Source organism: Crinia signifera, chromosome 1 (genome assembly GCF_055691185.1).
Source record: "Crinia signifera chromosome 1, ASM5569118v1, whole genome shotgun sequence".
NCBI lineage: Eukaryota > Metazoa > Chordata > Amphibia > Anura > Myobatrachidae > Crinia > Crinia signifera.
The window spans coordinates 58,293,632-58,312,586 of NC_139217.1; the positions used below are offsets into that span (position 1 = coordinate 58,293,632).

At 45.3% G+C, this 18,955-nt stretch overlaps 1 protein-coding gene across 1 annotated transcript in view; it reads right to left on the minus strand.

Moving 5' to 3' along the window:
• Nucleotides 1–18,955, minus strand: part of SLC2A9 (solute carrier family 2 member 9) — a 278,105-nt gene that overhangs the window by 40,099 nt on the left and 219,051 nt on the right. The window contains exon 13 of the mRNA XM_083157786.1: nucleotides 3,111–3,238. Within this exon, the coding sequence (XP_083013912.1) occupies nucleotides 3,111–3,238 (128 nt within the window). The remainder of the gene's footprint in view (nucleotides 1–3,110; nucleotides 3,239–18,955) is intronic.

Sequence of the window (18,955 nt, forward strand, 5' to 3'; positions counted from 1 at the left end):
ACAGTTCGAGTATCCCGTATCCGAATATCCGTTATCCAAATTATTCCGAAAACCATACATTCCAGAAAGTGAAAATTTTTTTTTTTTTTTGCTAAAAACTCACTGGGGACATTTGTAACAGCATCACTGGGGACATGATATGTAACTGGCACTATATATGTGCAAGACAATGATTGCTTGGCATTCAAATTCAGTGCTGAGATAGTACACACATTTTGTTTCACGTTTTGAAACCTTGTTTTTTGAACAAATAAAATATATTTGTGTGTATTTTATGTGGTAATAAAATATATTTGTGTGTATATTATGTGTTTATACAGCATAAATGCAAGATACTTCAAAATACATCATTAAAATATTAAAATATTCCGAAATACGGAATAATCAGTTATCCAAAATTCTCCTGGTCCCGAGCATTTTGGATAAGGGATACTCAACCTGTATTAGTCATCCTACGCACAAGCACAGTTAAAGTACAATACTCTGTAAAAATTACTTTCTAAAAGCTATCTTTATTTCCTATTTGCTTTCAGAACACATGAGTACAATATAGCAACCTTGAAGGTGGAAGAAACTCAGTCACACACCTTATTATCTGTAATTGAGTTGAGGACCAATATATATATATTTTTTTTTTTCGGGACATAAATTATGTTTACGTTAAACAAAAGAGATGGAGTAATGTTTTGTCCTCTAATCAGCCATTTTGTCTGAGTTACACCGATTACCTTCAGCCATTTGTCATCATAAATGTGAAAAAAGACCTTTGTTTTGTACAAAGTGAGAGCTAAAGGATTTTTATCAAATAATAGATACTGGTCTGAGCCATGTAACTGCCAGATAGAGGATCTGCAGAGGTCGCTGCTATCATTAAACAGAGGTCACACAGGATATTTACCACTCAATACAGTTCTAATGGCCTGATTTCTATCTGCTTAAAGTTGTATAAGGTACAGTACAGCAGCATACCTCCCAACAGTCCTGATTTTAGCGGGACAGTCCCGATTATCAGGGCCTGTCCCGCTGTCCCTCCCGCGGTTGGCAGCATCCCGTGGTGAGGGGGGGCTGTTGGGAGTCCCCCCTGTCGGCTGCTAAGCAGCGGGGAATAAACATGCACACAGCGTCTATTCCCGTAGGCAGGGGGCATGGCTAGAGGCTCACAGAGCCTCTGGGTCATGCCCCCATAGCGTCAAAATGGGGGCGTGGCCTCGCGGGAGAGCCACAAGTATAGGCCACGCACCCAAATTAGGCCACGCCTCCCGGATTTTCCGAGGTGCCTGCGGCGCGCAGCAGCTGCGTCACGCAGCAGCTGCGTCGCGCAGCAGCTGCGTCCCTCCTCGGACTTTTCCAAAGTTGGAAGGTATGCAGCAGGGTTTCCTTCTTCCTGGCTGCCCTCCAGTTCAGTGAGGCACCGGGGGCAGTGCCACTAACAGGGTGGGATGGGGGCAGGGCGGCTGGCGGATGATCAGTGTGGGGGCATGGCCAACTCAATTGGGTCCTCTTGGCCATGCCCCCGGGAGGCTTGCCTACCTTTCCGGGAGGGCAGGAGGTTGACCCAATTTCCAGGACCCTCCCAGGTGGCAACCCTGTGTTACAGTGACAAAACTTATGGGGCCTACACACAGGCTGACTGCTGAGCGATCTGAGCAATGTCAATAGCTCAGCACACAGCTCTGCACAGCAATCTGTCAGGGCCAGTGTTCTACGGTGAGTTTTTTTGTCTTCTTTTGGTGAGTTTTTTTGTCTTCTTTTGACCCTGATTCGATTGAACTCCCCTTGAAAAATATCCACTAAGCTGGATCGAAAAATTAGAGTTTTTTCTGACAGCTACATTTGGTATGTTTTTTCAAATTTTTTCACTTTTTCTTTCATTCCATTTCTTTGCGCTGCTGATCTCACCATGCAGGAGAGGAATAGCTGTGTGTGATGCCCCCTCTCTGCTCGACCCACTCGGCACAGAGAGGCGCCGGACCTGCCGCAAGTCCAGTGGCTCTCTCTGTGCGCCGATCGGGAGGTGGTGCTTAAACCTTATGCCATCGCCCCCCCCGCACTGACCCCCGCGGGGGGCCAATGGCATATATATCATGTATGACTTGAAAAAAGTTGTGTAAATACAACTGAAACGTTGTCGCAGTATCCAATGTTGTTGGTGTGTTACTACTATGAAGTTCTGAGTGCGGCACCTTCTATGCACTCGGTTCTAATCTCCATGTGGGCACCTGTCAAATCTGCTGTTTATCATTGGGAGTGCCGGACCTTTGAATTCTATATATATAGATATATCTATATATATCAGGGTTACCTACCCTCCCAGAATGGCCGGGAGGCTCCCGTAAATCGGGTCCTTCTTCTGGGCCCCTGGAAAAGTGGCCAACCCTCCCGAATACCGGCGGTACCCCCCAAATTACCCTGGCCGCAGTGGTAAATTACAGCGATTCAAGGCATTTCGAGGGGAAGGGGCTGGGCTAAAGATGCAAATCGCATCATTTAGCCCCGCCCCTTCCCCGAAGACCCGCAAATTGCAGGATTTGCCGTACTGGTCGGGGGGGAGGGGGGGCTTGATGACATCTACATCATGCCCCCAGAAGTGCTGCTAACAGTATTCTCTCCGGGCTTCTCCTATAGAGTAGGCCTTTAAAGTAGGCAACCCTGAACCCTAATATACATACATACTGTACATACATAAATACTGTACATACATACATGTATACATACAGAGGGGTATTAATACTTTTGCATTTCTGCGTATGTGCTTGAGCTGGGTGAGCACACCCACTGCAAACAGTGGGATTGCTGGGTGCACGCACCCAGGACAGCGGGTGGAGGGGCGGAGAGGGGCGTGGGGTGGTGGGCAGCCCCATTACCATATGGGAACGCCCAGCATTTCAGAGCTGGTTGCAGTTTTGTGAAATGTAGACGTTAGGCTGCAGGGGATACCCAGCACAGACAATTTATTTTACCATCATAGTTTGTATTGGAAAATGTCAATGTGTGCCCTGTTTAGCATAACATTAGCCATAAAACCGCATGGTACCGCTCTTTAATGAAAGATAATTACATTTCACTAGAAAAGATGGCTTTGTGTCACCCCCTCAGTAAGTCATATTTACCTGGACTAACGGAAAGAGAAGACCAACAGCAAAGTTACTGATCCAATTGACGGAGCCCGCGATCATAAATGCTGAGGGACGCTGAGACTGTTGGAAAAACTCTGCGACCAGGATGAAGGGAATCCCACCTTAAACAAGACAAAAATATGCCGTCAATAGAACTCCAAATCAGATACAACTGTGGTCATGTGGGAAATAGAGCAGAGTACCTGGAACATAGGAGGCATGAGCAAGTGCCTTATATCTAGGGGTGAATTATTTACTAAAGAGGAAGTGTTGTCCATAGCAACCAATCAGATCATCTCTATTGCATCCTAGAACATGATAGATAGTGGTTGATGGGTTGCTATCCTCTTTTTTTTATTTTGAAAAGCTTTAGTAAAATGAACTCCTAGAATCAGACTGGCTCTTAGCGGTAATGCTGGAATCCGCTGCCAGTCTGTGTTTGCCGGAATAATATATGTGGCTAACTACTCCTCGCCTCTAAAAGGGGAAGTATCGCCACTGACTATTACTCAGAAAGTGAAAGCAAGTTTTGCAGGGACACTGATCTGTTTCAAACTTGCTGGGTATGGAGAGAGGGAGCTGTAAAAACAGGGGGAGATTCTCTAAACTAAAAATGCGGTAAAAATCCTGTTATCTGTATTTTTACCGCATTTTGGGATGATCTAAGCATCCCCTGCCAGGTTACCGCGACGGGGGCATCGCCAGAAAAATCTGGCGATGCCCCATAGAAGCCTATGGGTTTCTAACACGACCCCTCCACCACCCCGCACCGACCCCCGCCGCCCCGCACCGACCCCCCCCCTCACCTGTGTCCTCCTCCTCCCTGCACTATGATCCTCTTCTGGGTGCAGGGAGGAGGAGAGCCAGCCCGCCCGCCGCCGCAGCAGCAGCACAGTGCCGGGTAAGGGGGGGGGAGCTGCCGGTTCCCGGTGGGACCCGCTGACTCACCGCAAAGGACAGCTCTTAACGCAAGAGCTGTCCTTTGCCATAATTATCGCATATGTTACAGCATATGCAATAATTATGTATGCGGTAGCCGGTGGTAGGGGTCGGTAAGGGGGCGCAGATGTTAGAGCATCCCCCCAGAGACTGGAGGTAGAAGCAGAAAGGACTGGAGGTGGGTTGGAGAGTTTTGGGGTTAAAAACTGTCACAGCTCAAACTGAAAAAAAAATTGCAGAAGCCATCATCTTTTAACTAGTATATACAGTATATGTTAGTATTATAGTTCTTATAATTCGAGCAGTTAATACAAGCAGTCTGTAAAACAAGGGTATTGTTAGTATTTTCATTTGTTTAATTAAAATACTTTATAACTATTTATTTGCAATTACAGAACAAAGTCTGGGAAGCCGATCAAAATATAGTAATGTGAAAAATATGTGATATTTTCTTTACAGTTAAGGCTCTGTATAGATGCCAACTGTCTGCAAGTTCCAGCATCTATGCCAGATTGGAAAGAACTGGCCCTTGGAAGTTTTAACATAGAATTTGATGGCAGATAAGAACCACTTGGGCCATCTTGTCCTTGGAACGACTCCACAATAATATCCCTTGTGGTACCCTCTATTTCTAGGGCTAAAGATGGTACCAAATCTGTATTCTATTGCCACATTCCGCAAACATGACATGCTGGGGGTTGTAGTGCTCCGATATCCCCTGAGACAGCCTACTTATTACCATTTCAATGTTGATAGCCTAAAAAAATAAATAACTGGATACGGTTATGCTAGCTCAAAAATAATACGTTCACTCAAATGGTAGAAATGTAATTAAAATGTAAACAAGATAAACGCACATGATACAAATCCAATCTACAGAAAGGTCACTGCTAGCACTACCAGTACTACAGTATCAATAGGGTTGACCGCCCCTCCACACCAGAAAAAATGTAGGTGTGGGTGAAAGTTTCCCCATGTAATGCCGCAAACCTGTAGAAGATTTAAAAAATATATATATTTTCACCTTTTTTTTTGTACAAATGAAACTAAAAGTTAAAATCAAAAATGTTGTTAAAATATTATGGCGATTTGTAGATATTCTATCATTGCAATAATCCTTGAGATAAAAACTACCACCTATTTTTAGTAAATTGGCCAAAAAAGAACGGTCAGAAAAATTAGATTTGTTTACATTAAAAATAAGACATCTTCAGGCCCCATACATTATGCGACTTCCTACGGGAGAAGTTGCATCCAATTCCCCATGAATTGGGACCCTCCCATATGGCAGGATCGCATGCGGCCCTTCTGCATGCAATGTATCACATGCGTTGCTCTCTGCCGCCGGGAGGGGAACAAACCCGGAGATCATACTTATTAACAGTTTCTTATATAGCGCACACATATTCCGCAGCGCTTTACAGAGAATATTTGAACATTCACATCCATCCCCGCCCCAGTGGAGCTTACAATCTATATTCCCTACCACATGTACACACACACACACATTCTAGGGTTCATTTGTTGGGAGCCAATTAGCCTACCAGTATATTTTTGGATTGTGGGAGGAAACCTGAGTACCTGGAGGAAACCCACGCAAGCACGGGGAGAATATACAAACTTTGCACAGTTAGCACCATGGTGGGAATCGAACCATTACACCATCCATACTGCCCATACTTGCAGAACATATGATCTCGTTCCATCACAACTGACACATGCTGATTTCTCATCCCGATCCACTTGAATTGGGTGGAATCAGGCCAAAATCACATAGCCTTTAGAGTTGAACTAAATAAAATATAGAATTATAAATGGGGGTATATGCAAAAGAGTCCAAGTTTGCCGGGAATCCAGGGTACCTGCCGATCATGGATGTTTCAATCGGATGCGCAATCATGTACAAGGCAAAACCAACCCTTGTAAATGATTGCCGCTTTAAAAAAAGTTCAAGCTCTGCTGGCATTCTGCACATCCGGCAAACTTGGATGCTATTACATATATGCCCCATTAGGTCTATACAAAGATATATCAATCTCCCTCTCTCTCTCTCTCTCTCTCTCTCTCTCTCTCTCTCCATAGCCATACAGAGGACAATAATTCATCAATCATTATTGCAACATGCTTTAACTGTTAGTACAGGAGGTGTTCTTTACTATAAGGCTAGACAACAAGGTTACAACAAATATGTCTGTAAGTTGAACACATAGGGTGACATTCTATGGGATGAGATTTCTGTTTTTTGGCATTAATTAGTAAACAAAATGGCGACATCGCATTTTTCCGTCAAATCGCCTATTTAATAGGATGCGCTAAGGGACTGAAATCGCATATTATGTGCGTTAAAGCATGCGGACCAAAAGTGCGTGATAAATTCGCAATTATATCGCATCCAGATGTTTTCGTACAGAAAAGTATACAAATCGCTTATTTAATGCAATGCGTTTTTGCAAATCGCACTTTTTAGGTGTCTAATAATCGCACTTATTTCAGACCAGGTTCTGTTTGGCGATTTGGCCCAGAACTCACTTTGGTCAAGTGCACACATGGTTAATTTCAGCACAGGTGCCCTCATTTTTACTCAGAAACACCCCTACATAAACCCCAACATCATTAAGGACACCTGTGAGGGTTTGAGACATGGAGATTTTGCAGAGTGGTTTGGAGTTGCTTATTTGTGATGTGACCCATTTGGAGGAGCTGCGCAGGAGGGAGGAAGCTGCGCGCCAGATCTAGGTAGCCCCCCGACTACTGTGTACCCCACGTATGTATCGTGCTCGGCTGTACCTGGACTCCCTCTCGGATCAACAGGTTGTGGGGATGTTTAGGCTGAACCGCATTAACCTGTTGGACTTATATGAGCAGGTGAGAGATGATTTGGACCCTTTTGGGGGTGGCAACTATGCAGTGTCTGGCTGCACAAATTAATGTGTGCCCTCTACTATTTGGCCACAGGCTCCACTCAGTCTGTGACCTCATGGTCCTTGGGGGTATCACAGGCCACTTTCTCTAAGCATTTTACTCAAGTGTTGCTTGCTTTAAAGAAGTTGTGGCGCACATACATCAGATTCCCCAATTCTGAGTTGGAGTGGCAGGACCACAAGTTGGCTTTCTATAGACTCTCAGCATTCCCTCACGTGCTGGGAGCTATAGACTGCACACACATTGGGATTAGGGCACCGCACGTGCGGGGCCACGTCTACGTCAATAGGCGTGGGCGGCACTCCCTGAACGTGCAGGTTGTTTCCAATGCTCACCTCAAAATCCTGAGTGTTGTTGCAGGCTTTCCTGGGAACTGCCATGACGCCTATATTCTGAGACACTCAGCCCTCTGGAACCGATTTACCGACCACCAAATGCCAGAGGGCTGGCTACTAGGTAAGTACCTTTTTACATATTACCCTGTCTGTTCTTATTTGTACCTGCTCTAATGTGTGTGTTTCCTGTTTCACAAGCATATTGTTCTTCTACCAGTGTCTCCTGTTTGCAAAAAGCACATACCTTACCATATAAGGCAATCACTTCCTATCTGTGTTTTAGGTGACTCAGGATATGGGTGTGTTTCCTGGCTCATGACACCTTTGCGCTCCCCAGAGGGCCCTGCACAGCACCGGTATAATGAAGCCCATATTGCAACCCGCAATGTGGTGGAGCGCACATTTGGCGTTTTGAAGAGTCGATTCCGGTGTTTGGACCGGTCATCGGGTACGCTGCTTTACCACCCTGCAAAAGTAGTGATGATCGTCCAGGCTTGCTGCATGTTGCACAACATAGCCCTGTCCCAACATGCCTATGTGGAGGAGGAACATGCAGCAGTCGTGCAGGAAGCCCAACCTACCACACCTCGGGTAGTGAGGGGTACGCAGAGGGGGGATCTGGTGCGCACACACATCATCAGCCGTTACTTTTCTGGTAAGCACATGTGCCCTGTATTCCAAAATGTACCTTTGCTGTAAGTGTACTCATAAACAAATTATTTACCAATACCATCTGTTTCCACCCACATTTAGCCTAATACACAGAGCCCAACGGATGCAGCTGGTGGTGCTGACCTATCCCTTGCTGGTATCAAGCTTGTAAGTACAATTGATACATGTATGAATGAAGTTTGCTGTAAAACATGGCTCACTGGTGTTGTGGAACTACACGTGCCAGCATTCCCTGACACACTATAACCATTATAGTCCAAACCATGAGTGTCAGAGCTTGCTGGAATATGTAGTTTCACAACCTTTGACGGGCCAGGAGTTACCCAACACTACTTTACAGCAATCCCATTGTCATATACCATTACACTATGTCATAATTCACACAACAATTGGTTCATAAATAATACACTGACAAAATGGGATGCGGTTAGACATTTTTACTGCAGTATACTATGTCAGAAGCAATCTGCATTTTTGTCAGTAAAACATTAAAACTGTCGGGGGATGTAACAAGATGTATTGCATATTAGATGCAAATTACAAAAGTAACAAAAATATGACCTATCTTCTCCCACCATCAGGCCACCCTACACCACTTCTTGAACCTGCACCCAGGCCACCACGGATCCTAATACTCCGACGGGGTGGGGAAGTGGGGGAGCCACTTATTGGGGTGCTAGATACACTACTGAGAGTTGATGCTGCTGCACCTACGACATTGCCTTCCAGCTGCTGTAGTTGGGCCTGCATACCTATTAAGGCATTGGTCTGCGCTGTGCATGATTGGCTTAGTGCAGCTATACTTTGCGCAAGGCTGCCAATATGGCTATTCTGTTCCCTCACAGCAGAAGTTAGATCTGCAAAACGGGTGTCAATGCTATTAGCAATGTGCACATGAGTACCTACACCTACCCGTACACTACGTGCAATTTTTCGTAATTGAAGAAACGTGTCACGCATGTACCCCTGGATGTTACCTATTTGCAGGCTTTGGGAGGCCATAAATTCTATTTGTTTCTCCTTGAAATTGACCAAGGAGTTAGCTACTTGGGATGCAGAAGCTGCTGTATGGGGTGTGTTTGTGGGTGGGGGTGGGTTGGGAGACACCCCACTTGGGGGAAGATCACTCTGTGATGAGGTCTGTATTTCCTCCTCTGCCGCAAAGGTCTCCACGGGTTCAAGAATTATGTCCATTTCGTCCAACACCATCATCGAAGAATCTGTTTGATGTGTTCCTAGTTGTATAGTACCTGTGGATACAGATGAGGAGGTAAGTACTGATGCATATATAGGCCAGACCCTCTTCAGTACTGTTTTAGAAAGGGCTTGAGATGTTGGACGCACATACCTCGGGGTCTTATGTACTTACACATGTACCCCGATACAGCATGTAACATTGACATTAATAATAAGTGAGATGGCTAGGTCAGATTACATTCATTTCCGTTGCAATGTAGCAGCAGGAGATGAATGTAGTGTGACATATTGTGGATGTGACATGGGTGTGTGTACTGTATGTGTAATGGCGTGTTTTTTGTTCATTTACCTGCTTCCACAGATTCTGCAGCAACGGGCCTTCTTGTCTTGGATGCATGAGCACTTCGGGACGGACAATCTGTGAAAGGAAAGATGGGCAGCCATTATGTACCTTGCAATGGATAAGCATTTACAGCAAACATGCATTGAAATGACATTAATGGACAATACTTCCTTTGGTTAAGGACTACATTATTTAGTCCCCACATTATTTGACATCTGTTTTTTACCTGATTATTTTGTTAGAGTATTATTAAAATATTGGACACATTACAACTGTTGGATAATCTGTGGTATGTAGGCATGGCAGCTAAACCACCAGTACACCTATGTGTTTTTGGCCACATACATGTTAGGCTGCTAGAAAGAATGTTACAGTGTTGATCAATATCAGCAGTTGTGGAACTACAAGGCCCAGCATTATGAGCAATTTGAAAGTAGGAGCAGGCAATTTATTGTGCATGACCTTGCTGGGCTATGTAGTTCCACAGCAGCAATTTACTTAGCATAACAATTCATGTGAACATTACAGTTTGAAAACATTTGCATGTATGTTTAAGATTGCATGTGGTCACACTTACCAGCTCTGGATGGCGTTTGCAGCCTATCGGTATCCGCGACGTGCATGCCAGGCAGGACCTCAGGGGGTATGGTTCTTTTGAGCTTGACCTCATAGGACGTGTAGCAGACAGTGGTGGGGCTTCCTCCGCCAGTCTTGGTGGCCTTCTCCAACTCCATGGCCATTTTACTTTTCAGCTGCCTTTTGATGTCATTGAATCTCTTCTTGACATTTCTGACCAGGTGCTTGTGCTGACTTAAAGCGTTCACCGCCTGGGTAATGTCCTTCCACATAGCCCTTTTCCGCTGTGCTGTGGTCTTGTGGTGAGTTTTCCCAAGTAACCGGTCAAACACAGGCATGATAGCCCGGACAAGCGCAGCATTTTCCTCGTAGGAAAATCTGACCTTTCGGCCAGCTTCTACCTCCTCCTCCTCCTCATTTTTTACTCCAGCCATGTACCCCTCCTCCTCCATGCCAGTGTCTTCCTCCTCCACACCTCCATCTTCCTCCACCTCTGACATGTGGCCCTCCTGCAGCTGCTGTGGGGTATGGTCAAGGTCTTGGATATAGGATGGGGATGCCAGCGGATCCTCCACCTCCTCCTGCTGGGGCTGGAGGCCCAGGGCCTGGTCTGGGGCTGGCCTTGCTGTGGAAATGCTGCCTGCCACACTGCTGGCTCTCCCACTTGGCTGGCTGCTGCCACTGCTCCCTCTGCCACTTCTCACTCTGCCACTGCTCCCTCTGCCACTCCTCACTCTGCCACTGCTCCCTCTGCCACTCCTCACTCTGCCACCAACACCTCTTCCTCTACTCACACTGCCACTGCTCCTCTCCATGCTCCTTACTTCCGATCAAAGAGTGAAATGGCGCCAGTGCCCCTTTATATAGGGGGTGTGATGCATAATAGAGGGGACAGAGGTGGGCCAATAGGTTGGGGGGTTCTTAGTCATGCGGAGACAGTTTTGTAAATCTCACTCCGGTTGGTCCAAAACTCGCACATGACCGGCGTAGTAAATCGCACTTTTTTGTGACTTAAATTCGCACCACTTCGCCGCAATTCGCACCACTTCGCACTTTTCAGCCTCCAAAGCGCATTCCATTAAATATGCGAATTAATACAAAAAAATGCGATTTGAAAAAGGGCGAATAGCGGCGATGTGGTGCGATATAAAAACATGCGCATTTATCTCAATCCATAGAATGTCACCCATACTGTAGATTCCAACTTTTTAACTGCCCCTTTTGAGAGGGGCAGCTATGTGGGTAGATAGAAGGTGCTGTGCATGTAAATGAGTGGTGTGATCGGGCTTAAAATGCGAAATTGATAAAGGTAGCTCCGCCCCATCCACATTCTGTAACATACCACACTGTCTAAACAATTCAGAATAGATTGCATCAACGCCTATCCAGAAGTCACAGTGGACAACCTCTTAGGAGAATTTCCCACTCTTCCGGATGACCAGGAAAGCCATCCAAGAAACTCCTGGACATTCCAGAGAATAGGCAAACACGGTTTAATGAGAAGAAAATGTTATTGATCTAGCAAACATAAGACAATTTCTATTGTTGTGGTCAGAACAATTGAATTTTATAAAAGATTTAATCTGAGGGAACTTTTTTTTTTATATAGTTATGAAACAATATCCAGTGGACAAAAATAAAAGTACTGTAGTAGTTTATTAAAATATCTTAATTTATATAAAAAAAAAAAGATTTATATATGTGTTTTGTGATAAAGGGTAAAGCAACTTAATTCAGACAAACCGAAATGGGGAAAAAAAGAAAAGTTTACAGTGACAACTACAGTATATATAAATTATAAAATACCTTTACCCACTTACTGAATAACCACTTATGCCCCTTTCAGACTGCACTTTGTAAACGGTATATTGCCGTTTTTTTACCGTTTTAAAACGGTAATCTGTGCGGTCTGAAAGGTGCAGATCCAATTAACCGGTTTGAAAATACCGTTTTTTCAAACCGGTTAAAATGCAGGGTCCTACCCGTTTCAGACCTGGTATTTTGGGATCAAAATCGGGTCTGAAACGGTATTTAGGACCCAGCCAATGAGCTGGGTCCTAAATTCAGAGCAGCGAATATTTAATGAGCACTCATTAAATATTTGCAGCACTGGAGCCGCCCCCCGCCGCCCCCCCGCGCGTGTCGCCCCCCCGCGCATGTGTCGACACCCCCCCACGTGGCGCGTGTGTCGACACTCGCCGTGCAGCCGGTGCCTTCGTTGTGGATCCCGGCAGTGAAGTATGGTGTATGGTGAAGAAAAGTGACTTTCGGAAAATGGCTGCCCCCATACGAAAGACAGTTTTTTAAAACTGGTTTTCCTATGGGGCAGCCATTTTCTGAAAGACGCTTTTTTTCATAAGTGCTTCCCCGACCAACTGCAGTGCCGGATCATGCAACGGAGGTACCGGCTGCACAGGGGGGGGGGGGTTGTTAGCCCTGGGGTGGGGGGGATTTGGGGGTGTTAACCCCCGGGGGAGGGGGGGCGGGGCGGCGCGCGCTGAAGACTGGCTTTGACCCTGTTTTTGGAAAGTTTCCAAAAACGGGTCTGCCAGTGTCAAAAAAACCGCACTTAAACGGTAATATACCGTTTAAGAGATGCGGTGTGAAAGGGGTTTTACCTGGCAGACCCGTTTTTGGAAACGTTTCCAAATACAGGGTCAAAGCCAGTTTTGCGGTCTGAAAGCAGCATTAGTGGTTTCCTAAATTTCACTTCCTTTTCACAAGTATTAGGACTGAGTAGAATTTTGTTAATTAGATGTGCAAAAAATTTGAATATATATTTATATATACACCACTCGTATATATACTATCTGCGTCATTGTGCCGTGTTTTATTTTTAAACCAGGTTCACTTTTTTTTTATGTCTGCAAAATATTTGTGCTGCTCAGTTTGTACTGTATGTTAATTCAGCACCGGCTGTTTTATAGAATAATAAGCAGACTCACTACAGTACTACAGTAACACAATATATTCATAGTTTGCAAAAGGTTAAAGTTGGTTATTTGTGTATTATTATTTCCTTGTGCTTAATGTGCAAACAGCACATATCCAAAAGTGATAATATATCATCTAGAAACTCATTACAAATATTCATCCCTTTGCTCCCATACTTTACTGCAGTGTTACATATTCTCCATGTGTTTAATTACATCTCTACGCAATAGTGGCAGATCTGTAATGGGTGCAGGGAATGTGGTGTAACGGGTGCTCCCCTATGCCCGTGCCAGAGGTAAGAGTGTATGTGGAGCACATGGGTCTAGGGATGGCTATCGTTGCCTTTGCCATCGATGGTTGCCATATAGATGGTGGCAATAGTGCAACTGGCCATCGATAGTGTCAGACTATGCAATAGTTTGTACATATTGATGGTCATCCATTTTCTTTGACTGAGTGGCCTGTTGGCCAATCAAAACACAGGGGTGGGGCTTCCTGGTTGTAAGAGGCAGAGCTATCCTCTGTAACCCAGGCTTCTTGGGGGAAAAGTTTTGCACTCTTCTAGAAAGTGTATCTAAATATTAAGCCTTGTGGCTATGGTAAAATAGACTCCTAAACAGAAAGAAAGAGAGAAAGAAAGAAAGAAAGAAAGAAAGAAAGAAAGAAAGAAAGAAAGAAAGATGCCCCAATGATGCAGATGTCTTTTCATCCCTTCACTGGTACTCCTGAGAATTTTCCAGGTTATTCTCCAGTGCCCAGTCTGGCAAACCTCCTGAGATCAGCTTCATCCGCTGCCCCACTCCTGCTGCCCAGCCATGCCACCTTCCTCTGACTGTGTGTGGCATGTCACGCCGCACACAGACGAGTTGCCGGGGGCAGGGCCAGGCAGGGCTGATGGAATGCTCAGTGGTGCTGCCAGGCCCCGGGAAACTCAGTGGGGGTGGGGGGGTTAGAGAGCGCTACCCCAAAAAAACTTGCCCAATAGGGAGCGCTCTTTAAAAAAAAAAACACGGTACTCTTTACCTAGAAGGGCGCCCACGATTTTGATCGTGGGCATCGTAAGGAAAAAAAAAATTGCGTCGGTCGCATCAGATGCGACCAAAAAATCGCATGCGATGCGACCGACGTGATGACCGTGATTTCCCATAGGGAACAATGTAAAATGTCCCAATTAACCCAATTTCCCATAGGGAACAATGTTAAATGTCCCAATTGACCCGATTTTCCATAGGGAAAAATGTTAAATGGCCCACAGAGGCCAAATATGCACCCTGAAGTGTGAAATTGCCCCCCCAATTGTTAACGCCACCCCACGATCAATGTCAACCTGAAGCGTGGTGAGCACAGCGAGCCCGCGAGGGGCGGCGGTACTCGTCCTCCGACCTTTTCATACCCCCACTATCCACGTCGGCGTGGAGTTGAGAATAGAAAGTGTGGTGAGCGCAGCGAGCCACCGAGCCCCGCGAGGGGACGCGGACACCTTCACAGGTATACGCAACCCCTTGCGGGCTTCACAGGTGTCCGCGTCCCCTCGCGGGGCTCGCTGCGCTCGTCACGATTCGGGCTCGGTGGCGCTTTGCGCTCGCCACACTTTCTATTCTCAACTCCACGCCGACATGGATAGTGGGGGTATGAAAAGGTCGGAGGACGCGTACCGCCGCCGCTCGCCACGCTTCGGGTTGACGTTGATCGTGGGGTGGCGTTAACAATTGGGGGGGCCATTTCACACTTCAGGGTGCCTATTTGGCCTCTGTGGGCCATTTAACATTGTTCCCTATGGACAATCGGGTCAATTGGGACATTTAACATTGTTCCCTATGGACAATCGGGTCAATTGGGACATTTTACATTGTTCCCTATGGTAAATCGCGTCGGTCGCATCGCATGCGATTTTTTAGTGCATGCGATGCCCGCGATGGGCGCCCTTCTAGGTAAAGAGTACCAAAAACACCACTGAGGGGGTTAAGTTGCATTGAAAAAAGCACAATTCATTCTATATTGTTTTGTTTTTATTGTTTAGGATAAGGAACTAAGAGGTAGATTTATTAAGCTCGGTGAAGTGATAAAGTGTCTGGTTTTTATCACCGGCCAATCAGCTCCTAACTGTGAAGTTACAGGCTTGGTTTGAAAAATGACAGGTAGGAGCTGATTGGCCGGTGATAAAAACCGGACACTTTTTCACTTCACCGAGCTTAATAAATCTATCCCTCAGGGCAAAACAAGGCGACCCCCAACCCTTGCATATTTGTGTCATCATATCAAATAAGAAGAGTGCAGCTACAAGGTACAGTAAGTACTAGCCATGTACAATCATGTTTGCATGATAGACTATTCAGTGGTGGTTTTGTCCATAGTAATAAATCAGATTATGTCTATCATCTCTCTAGTGCAGTCTAGAAAAGGATAGTTAAAATTAAATTGGTTGCTAGGGGAACCCTACCACTTGTGTGCTTTAGAAGCTTCTGTAACTCTACCTCTCTGGGTCTATCATTCATGCAGCTGTTTACTATGCGTTCACTTTGCATTCAGTAAAAATAAGACAAAGCTCAATGCCACCCGATACAGGCAAATCTAATCAATTACCCTAATTTAAGATTTCACAGTTTCCAGCCACAGAAAATAGGAAGTCCAGAAATCGTTCCTATAAAGTAACTCTTAATTAAGGCAGTTATATATTCATTGAGATCTATATACATATCCAACTAAATAGCTGGATTATCATTAACCTAATGGAATGCTATAGACGTTTTCCGTCTGATAGACTTGACAAGATGATTGCAATTGAGTGATTTCTATTTAATGTATAAGCTGAAGTTGTCAGGATTATTATAATAGACATCGCTATCAAAGTGCACATTAAGTACAGACTGGTGGTTCTGCGCCTCTCCGGAGATATTTCATCTTGACGTATTTTCTGCAATACAATCCTTTTGAAGGCACTAAGGAAGGAATTTACTAAATTCTGGCATGGTTAACAAATCAGCAGTTCAAATCTAGGCAAAATGCAAAATCTACTTATTACATGTCAATTATGAGTGCAAAGTCACATGGGTGACATGCTTGAAACGGCTGCACACTTACAACCGGCCACCTTGGGCACTAGAGCTGACTAGTGTGGATATTTACTGACGGACACGTATAACAAATGCAGTGACTATTTTGCAGTGAATGTAGTTGCTTACGCCATGTTGAAGTAGTAACCATTTTAGGCAAGAATGATACATATATTGGAATATACTGAATTGAGGATGCGGTTTGATAGTCGCATGCAAGCCTGAAATTTTCCTCTGAATTTGGTGAAATCCGTTGTTAAGAAATGAAAGCCGGCTTTGTTTTTTTAATACAACATCAGTCCGTCTCCATGGTTGCACAGGCTTATCTGGCAATACAGTACAAATAACATGCCCATACTGTACAGCGGTGCCACATACTGTATGCCAATATACCAGACTTTCCACCACCACCCCTGAATTGGTGCCAGCAACCCAGCAAGAAGTGTGAGTTGCCCTTTTTGGGGCATAAATGCCGGCCGGGGACTTTTCCGGCATCCCGCCATGTTAATACGATGTTGGCAGTGGGAAACACTATCTACAGATTGGCATTGCGCTATAGAAGCCTATGGCCTTCTATCGCGCCTCCCTGTTGTGAGGGATCTAAGCAGATCCCTCTCCAGCATCTCCTGCAGCACGTGTGTCACCCAACACTCCAGGTCCTAAACTCGGAAGTGATGTTATGGCAAAGGACGGCTTTGACAAAATATTCCGGTATACAGCTTAGCAAACGCTGATAAGCATGCGGAGAGTGGCATATTGCGATGCTTGCTGCATTCCATCCAGGGTCAAAATCTGCTGTGAAATTACAGTGCAAATAATCCAACTTTTTTTTTTAGATGCAAATATTCCAATCAAAAGTAATACAAGATGTCTAGAATCTTGGAAATAAAAAAATCATTAGATACAGTACAAGAATGATACACAGACACTGTGCAGCAGCAGCAGCAACTATTTTTATTAATATCCGTACATATTTATATAGCGTCACAAGGAGGTTCCCGCAGCACCTTACATAACATATAGGCAGAAACCGTGCAGTACAATAGGATAAAAACTATATAACCACTGTTGCACATAAGTCTCACACCCACGGCAATCCCCTTTGGATAGCACTGCCCCGCTATATCTCCCATGGGCTGCAATGTCCTACTCTACTGCAAGGCAGCACACCTTTTCTGGAGAGTAGCTCAGGCATCAGGGCCTTCATAAAAATTTGTGGGGTCCGGGACTGTCAAAATAGACAGGCCTCCCTTGATTCTGCTGCACAACTCCACCCCCTATGTGATGTTACATGTGGTAGCATCACACATAGGTGAAGCATTGCAGACCTGCAGGAACAAGGGCTTGTTTTAAGAAGTCCTCCCTGCGTTTTGACCCACTATTGTTGTGCACCCTGGTGCAGCTCTCCAGGTAGGAGTCAAGGGTGGGCCTGCCTCACTGTCTGGGCCTGGGACTCTCTGCAGAGAACCCCTGATGGTAACCATGCCAGGCATGCACAAGGGGTCCGTATTCCAATTTCACATATGTTGGCTTGGGGTGCAAAAAGCCTATTTTGGTTAAAAGTCAGATCTGATTGCAAGTCAAATGCAAAGTTTCCCCTCAGCTTTTGAGCAAAAATGGGAAATGGCTTCTCCTTCCTATTGCTTATTTTCTGTTACTCTTACTGAAAGGCGAATGTTTAAAATTTTATAAAAAATATACAGAAATAGTTGTCTGTTCTTTTATGCGTTGTTGTATCTAGCCAGAAAAGACACATTAAATATATAGCCTGATTCAAACCCACTCGCTAGGCAGGGTAAGCACCGCCATGACGACTGACATGCCTGCATCCCCAGGGGAACGTCCAGCATTTCCATGGCGATGCCCATAAAATGTTGGGTGTTCCCCTGATGACGCCCTTCCCGGCCCCCTCCGTCCCCTCCCCTATCCGTGCAAATGCTTTGGCGAGTGTGATATGCACAGGGGGTCTACAAATGCGCAGACCCCCCACACCCAGCGGAACGGGGACGGATCGGCCCCTTCTGATCAAATCAGAATATAACCTACTATCTTGGAATCTCACTCACTTAAAAGCCTCTGTAACAACATTTGTGATATATAGCCAATAGGAAACAATAGGCTACAGAGGCCAACTGGTAAATCTGGAAGCATCTTCCCACATAGAAAATAGGAATCACAGCAAATTCAGAAGATACTTAATATTTGCAGTTAACCCCCTTAAAGGGGGTGTTTTGGGGGATTAAGCTGCAAAATATACAATGATAAATGAGCCCCACATTGTCATAGCATAATCTTTAACCCCTTCACTGGCACTCCCGAGAAATTTCTGGGCTATGCTAAAGTGCCCAGTTTGACAAACCCGGAAAATTCTTGGGGTTACCACTGTCTGTCTCTTAGTGCCAGGCAGCGACGCTGAGCTGAGCGCTAAACTCAGCTACAGCTGCTGACTGACCCCGCCTCCTCCCCCCGGTTGCGTGCTGCGTGGCTTGCTAACATCATGCCACGCACAGCTGGGTTGCCGGGGGGCCGGACTGAGCAGCGGCTGATGTAGTGCTCAGCGGCGCTGGCTGGTCCTGGGAGAGACATTGGTGGGGGTTTTTTAGGGAATGCTCCCAAAAAAATCTCACCCTCCCTAAAAAAAAAACACCACTGAAGGGGTTAATACTCTGTATTTTGGTCATGCTTCTATTATTAACATTCTGTATCCTGATGGACGTTACCATCTTTCCTCTGCAGCGCCAGTGTGTCCCTGGTACAAAATCCCATCTAGATTTCACTTCACTAGACAATCGATTCCCAGAGTGTACAGGGACATTAATAAAAGTGTCTTTAGTGTCCTGAAAAATGCTTAACCTCGAAAATGTGGAC